Here is a 6159-nt window from a genome sequence, read left to right as displayed (position 1 = left end):
TTGTTCCGCTGCTTGCAGCATCTGTCGGCTAGCTTTGATTTAGAAGAGACCAAATAAGATGATTTGGTGACATCAAGGCCTTCCCAGCGGTAATGATTACATTCGGAGCTCAGATCCACGCAAGAATTTGTATCCCACTAAACCCTCTGAGATCCTCTACCCACCCCCACAGAGCTCGAGCTCCCAGAATCTTGTCCTATTAGGGTATTTGACAGGCCCAGCTTGTACTACACCATCAATGAATTGGATAGGTTGTAGGGATGCTCGTTCCTCTCATCTGCTACTTAGAAAGACAAAGACCCGCTGGGGGGGCTGTTGACACCTCGAGGTCCGGAGAGGGTATAAAGAGGGACCTGTTTCAGTTGAGAGCAGTACTACTCTCCTCGCTGCACCAGGAGAAACAGCCTACGTTGGACATTAACTTTGTTTTCCTCGCTTTTCCTTTTTCCATCACGACTGACAGCATGCAAGTACCGAACAGACCAACAGGAGTGGGAGCGTACGGGCACTCCGCCATGCGCCATTACGCTTCGCTCTATCCACAGCGCAACAGTAGCCAGTGCGCAGCGGCGACCAAGCCTGCCAGCGGGAAATCTTTCACCATTGACGCCCTGCTCGCCAAGCCGTCGGAGACACACATAGACCGAACGAGTCCCATTCACTGTAGACTCAAATACCAACCGACAGCGCCACTACATCCCTTCCAGACCCAGATGAGCTCAGCGCTGCCCCAGTACCTCTACTCGCCCAACATGCTGCACACGCCGGTGCACAGTCACACACAACCCGGATACTCTGTCTACTGCTGTCCGCCGTTCTCATGCCATGGGGCCTTTTACGCACACGGTAAATGTCAATCTAACGTGCCATTCTAACTTATTCAATGATCCAAACTAAACACAATGGCCTAAAGAAAAGTCCGACATGGGTTTTAAACTGTTGTCCATCTCTTTCCTTCACAGAAAGAGGTCTATCAATGTCCCACTCATTCAAACACAAGGAAGGGAAATCCAAGCGGATGCGCACCAGCTTCACCAACGAGCAGTTGGACCGTCTGGAGAAGGAGTTCTCCCGGCAGCAGTACATGGTCGGCTCGGAGAGGTTCCTTCTGGCTTCGGGTCTGCAGCTCACAGAGGCTCAGGTACAAACCAGATTCCAACTCAAACTGCAAACTTTCTTTGAACTAAAGCAAAGCCCCAATTTAATAGTTTTTTAAGAATGAGACTGAGAATGATAATACGATTGGCACTGACGTTTATAACGTAAAAAAAATCCTTAAAACCAAAATTCCTTTTCTTATTTTCAGGTTAAAGTGTGGTTCCAGAATCGACGCATCAAATGGCGCAAGCAGAGTCTGGAGCAACAGCAGAACAAGCTGGTTAAACTGGGCCTGGCCACCCCAGTGAAGAGTCCTGGTTCTCAAGGTCTGGGGGAGGAGGCGGAGGAGATCGATTTCTCAGACGGATAAGATGTGCATAAAGACGGGCTCCCTGACTACTGCTGACCGGTCTTGGACCACAGAACCGGGCATCTGTATACACCGCTCAAGACACGGAGCCGAGGACCACACCACCCATTACTGTATAAATATTTAATTAATAGATGTATAGTTCTATATTTAAACGATGTTTCTTACTTTATTGCTCTTATGAGAGTGTCTCTGTGAATTCAAACGTTTGTATATTTTGATTGACATATTCAATAAATATATTTTCTAAATTTTGAGCCATTTCTTATCCCAGTACTGTTTTAAAACAATCATATCCGCGAAAACACATTGAAGTAGAGGTTGAGAGAACATCTTAGGCTAAATAAGAACTTTGAATTGAACGTTTGAATCGGGTTATATCGCGAAGCAAACTAATGTCAAAGACGTTGAGTTGGTAGAATCATTTATTATTTCAGGTTCATTTCTATTTTTGGTGGAATTTAAGAGAAATTAAACAAAGCATATCAGCATTTGTACTATTTTAGAGAGCACTGTCTATTCTAGACGATATAAAATTGAAATGCAGAGCAATTTCATGGTATTTTGGGAGGGTGAAATAATCATTATTTTATTTCTAGCCCCCCCCCCCCCAAGGGGTTTTATTGGCATGGAAAACATATGTTTACATTGCCAAAGCAAGTTAAACAGATGATGAACATAGGTGGAATAGGAAATCCGAAATGAACAGTAAACCTTGCACTCACAAAAGTTTCAAAATAATATACATTATTTAAAATATTATCGCAATGTACAGTGTTGTAACAATGTGTTTAAGTACAAAAGGGAATTATATAAACATAAATATGGGTTGTATTTACAATGGTGTTTGTTCTTCACTGGGTGCCATTTTCTTGTGGTAACAGGTCAAAATTGGATTTATTTTCAAATGTTTTATGGGTCTCTGTAAACTGAGGGAAATACACTATGTTGCCAAAAGTATGTGGACACCAGCTTGTCAAACATCTGATTCCAAAATCATTGGTGTCAATATGGAGATGGTCCCCCCTTTACTGCTCTAACTGCCTCCACTCTTCTGGGAAGGCTTTCCACTAGATGTTGGAACATTGCTGCTATAACAGCCTCCACTCTTCTGGGAAGGCTTTAATATGGAGTTGGTCCCCCCTTTACTGCTACAACAGCCTCCACTCTTCTGGGAAGGCTTTAATATGGAGTTGGTCCCCCTTTACTGCTCTAACAGCCTCCACTCTTCTGGGAAGGCTTTCCACTAGATGTTGGGACATTGCTGCTATAACAGCCTCCACTCTTCTGGGAAGGCTTTCCACTAGATGTTGGAACATTGCTGCTATAACAGCCTCCGCTCTTCTGGGAAGGCTTTTCACTAGATGTTGGAACATTGCTGCTCTAACAGCCTCCACTCTTCTGGGAAGGCTTTCCACTAGATGTTGGAACATTGCTGCTCTAACAGCCTCCACTCTTCTGGGAAGGCTTTCCACTAGATGTTGGAACATTGCTGCTCTAACAGCCTCCACTCTTCTGGGAAGGCTTTCCACTAGATGTTGGAACATTGCTGCTACAACAGCCTCCACTCTTCTGGGAAGGCTTTCCACTAGATGTTGGAACATTGCTGCTATAACAGCTTGTACTCTTCTGGGAAGGCTTTCTACTAGATGTTGGAACATTGCTGCTCTAACAGCCTCCACTCTTCTGGGAAGGCTTTCCACTAGATGTTGGAACATTGCTGCTATAACAGCTTGTACTCTTCTGGGAAGGCTTTCTACTAGATGTTGGAACATTGCTGCTCTAACAGCCTCCACTCTTCTGGGAAGGCTTTCCACTAGATGTTGGAACATTGCTGCTCTAACAGCCTCCACTCTTCTGGGAAGGCTTTCCACTAGATGTTGGAACATTGCTGCGGGGGACTTGCTTCAATTCACAAGAGCATGAATGAGGTTGGGCACTGATGTTTGGCTCGCAGTCGACGTTCCAATTCATCCCAAAGGTTTTCGATGGGGTTGAGGTCAGGCCTACGTGTAGGCTAGTCAAGGTCTTCCACACTGATCGCGACAATCCATTTCTGTATGGACCTCGCTTTGTGCAAGGGGGTATTGTCATGCTGAAGCAGGAAATGGCCTTCCCCAAACTGTTGCCACAAAGTTGGAAGCACAGAATCATCTAGAATGTCATTGTATGCTGTAGCGTTAAGATTTCCCTTCACTGGAACTAAGGGGACTAGCCTGAACCATGGAAAACAGCCCCAGACCATTATTCCTCCTGCACCAAACTTTACAGTTGCCACTATGCATTTGGGCAGGTAACGTTCTCCTGGCAACCGCCAAACCCAGATTCGTTCGTCGGACTGCCGGATGGTGAAGCGTGATTCAACACTCCAAGGAACGCGTTTCCACTTCTCCAGAGTCCAATGGCGCGAGCTTTACACCATTCCAGCTGATGCTTGGCATTGCGCATGGTGATCTTAGGCTTGTGTGCAGCTGCTCAGCCATGGAAACCCAGTTCAGGAAGCTCCCGACAAACAGCTGTTGTGATGATGTTGCTTCCAGAGGCCTTTTGGAAATCGGTAGTGAGTGTTGCAACCCGAGGACACAAGGTTTTTACGGGCTATGTGCTTCAGCACACGGTGGTTCCGTTCTGTGAGCTTGTGTGGCCTGCCACGTCATGGCTGAGCCGTTGTTGCTCCTAGACATTTCCACTTCACAATTACACCACTTACAGTTGACCGGGGCAGCTCCAGCAGGGCCGAAATTTGACAGACTTACTTGTTGGAAAGGTGACGATCCTATGACGATGCCATGTTGAAAGTCACTGAGTTCTTCATTAAGGCCATTCTACTGACAATGTTTGTCTATGGAGATTGCATGGCGGTGTGCTCAATTTTATACACCTGTCAGCAACAGGTGTGGTTAAAATAGCTGAATCTAAGCATTTGAAGGGGTGTCTATATACTTTTGGCCATGTATGTGTCTCTAATATGGTCATACATTTGTCAGGAGGTTAGGAAGTGCAGATCAGTTTCCGTCAGTCTGTCGAACAGGGCTGGTGGGGTCAGTCTGTCTAACAGGGCTGGTGGGGTCAGTCTGTCGAACAGGGCTGGTGGGGTCAGTCTGTCTAACAGGGCTGGTGGGGTCAGTCTGTCTAACAGGGCTGGTGGGGTCAGTCTGTCTAACAGGGCTGGTGGGGTCAGTCTGTCTAACAGGGCTGGTGGGGTCAGTCTGTCTAACAGGGCTGGTGGGGTCAGTCTGTATAACAGGGCTGGTGGGGTCAGTCTGTCTAACAGGGCTGGTGGGGTCAGTCTGTCTAACAGGGCTGGTGGGGTCAGTCTGTCTAACAGGGCTGGTGGGGTCAGTCTGTCTAACAGGGCTGGTGGGGGTCAGTCTGTCTAACAGGGCTGGGGTGGTGGGGTCAGTCTGTCTAACAGGGCTGGTGGGGTCAGTCTGTATAACAGGGCTGGTGGGGTCAGTCTGTCTAACAGGGCTGGTGGGGTCAGTCTGTCTAACAGGGCTGGTGGGGTCAGTCTGTCTAACAGGGCTGGGGTGGTGGGGGTCAGTCTGTCTAACAGGGCTGGTGGGGTCAGTCTGTCTAACAGGGCTGGTGGGGTCAGTCTGTCTAACAGGGCTGGTGGGGTCAGTCTGTCTAACAGGGCTGGGGTGGTGGGGTCAGTCTGTCTAACAGGGCTGGTGGGGTCAGTCTGTCTAACAGGGCTGGGGTGGTGGGGGTCAGTCTGTCTAACAGGGCTGGGGTGGTGGGGGTCAGTCTGTCTAACAGGGCTGGTGGGGTCAGTCTGTCTAACAGGGCTGGTGGGGTCAGTCTGTCTAACAGGGCTGGTGGGGTCAGTCTGTCTAACAGGGCTGGTGGGGTCAGTCTGTCTAACAGGGCTGGTGGGGTCAGTCTGTCTAACAGGGCTGGTGGGGTCAGTCTGTCTAACAGGGCTGGTGGGGTCAGTCTGTATAACAGGGCTGGTGGGGTTAGTCTGTCTAACAGGGCTGGTGGGGTCAGTCTGTCTAACAGGGCTGGTGGGGTCAGTCTGTATAACAGGGCTGGTGGGGTCAGTCTGTCTAACAGGGCTGGTGGGGTCAGTCTGTCTAACAGGGCTGGGGTGGTGGGGGTCAGTCTGTCTAACAGGGCTGGTGGGGGTCAGTCTGTCTAACAAGGCTGGGATGGTGGGGGTCAGTCGGTATAACAGAGCCACAATCTGTTTAAATTGGCACTAAGGCTGTTCTCCGTGTCCCACACCCCCCCACTGCTGGCAGGTGTCCTGTCCCTACCTCCTCCTGGGGATAGGGTTGGTCTGCCTCCTCCTGGGGTTAGGGATGGTCTGCCTCCTGTCTCCTCCTGGGGTTAGTGTTTGTCTGTCTCCTGCCTCCTCCTGGGGTTAGGGTTGGTCTGTCTCCTGTCTCCTCCTGGGGTTAGGGTTGGTCTGTTTCCTGTCTCCTCATGGGGTTAGGGTTGGTCTGTCTCCTCCTGGGGTTAGGGTTGGTCTGTCTCCTCCTGGGGTTAGGGTTGGTCTGTCTCCTCCTGGGGTTAGGGTTGGTCTCTCTCCTCCTGGGGTTAGGGTTGGTCTGTCTTTCTCCTCTTGGGATTAGGGTTGGTCTGTCTCCTGCCTCCTCCTGGGGTTAGGGTTGGTCTGTCTTTCTCCTCTTGGGATTAGGGTTGGTCTGTCTCCTGTCTCCTCCTGGGGTTAGGGTTGGTCTGTC

The 6159-nt window shown here is 49.3% G+C and overlaps 1 protein-coding gene across 1 annotated transcript; it reads left to right on the top strand.

Annotated features, from left to right (window-relative positions):
• Positions 1-464: 464 nt before the first annotated feature.
• Positions 465-1468, top strand: LOC135507546 (homeobox protein not2-like). The gene is made up of 3 exons (XM_064927052.1): positions 465-852; positions 969-1141; positions 1307-1468. The coding sequence occupies exons 1-3, from the start codon at positions 465-467 to the stop codon at positions 1466-1468; spliced, it is 723 nt and encodes a 240-aa protein (XP_064783124.1).
• Positions 1469-6159: the final 4691 nt, after the last annotated feature.

The sequence above is a fragment of the Oncorhynchus masou genome, chromosome 21 (genome assembly GCF_036934945.1).
Source record: "Oncorhynchus masou masou isolate Uvic2021 chromosome 21, UVic_Omas_1.1, whole genome shotgun sequence".
Lineage (NCBI taxonomy): Eukaryota > Metazoa > Chordata > Actinopteri > Salmoniformes > Salmonidae > Oncorhynchus > Oncorhynchus masou.
The sequence above is the reverse complement of the archived record's forward strand: the minus strand, read 5'-3'. Positions and strand labels throughout refer to the sequence as shown.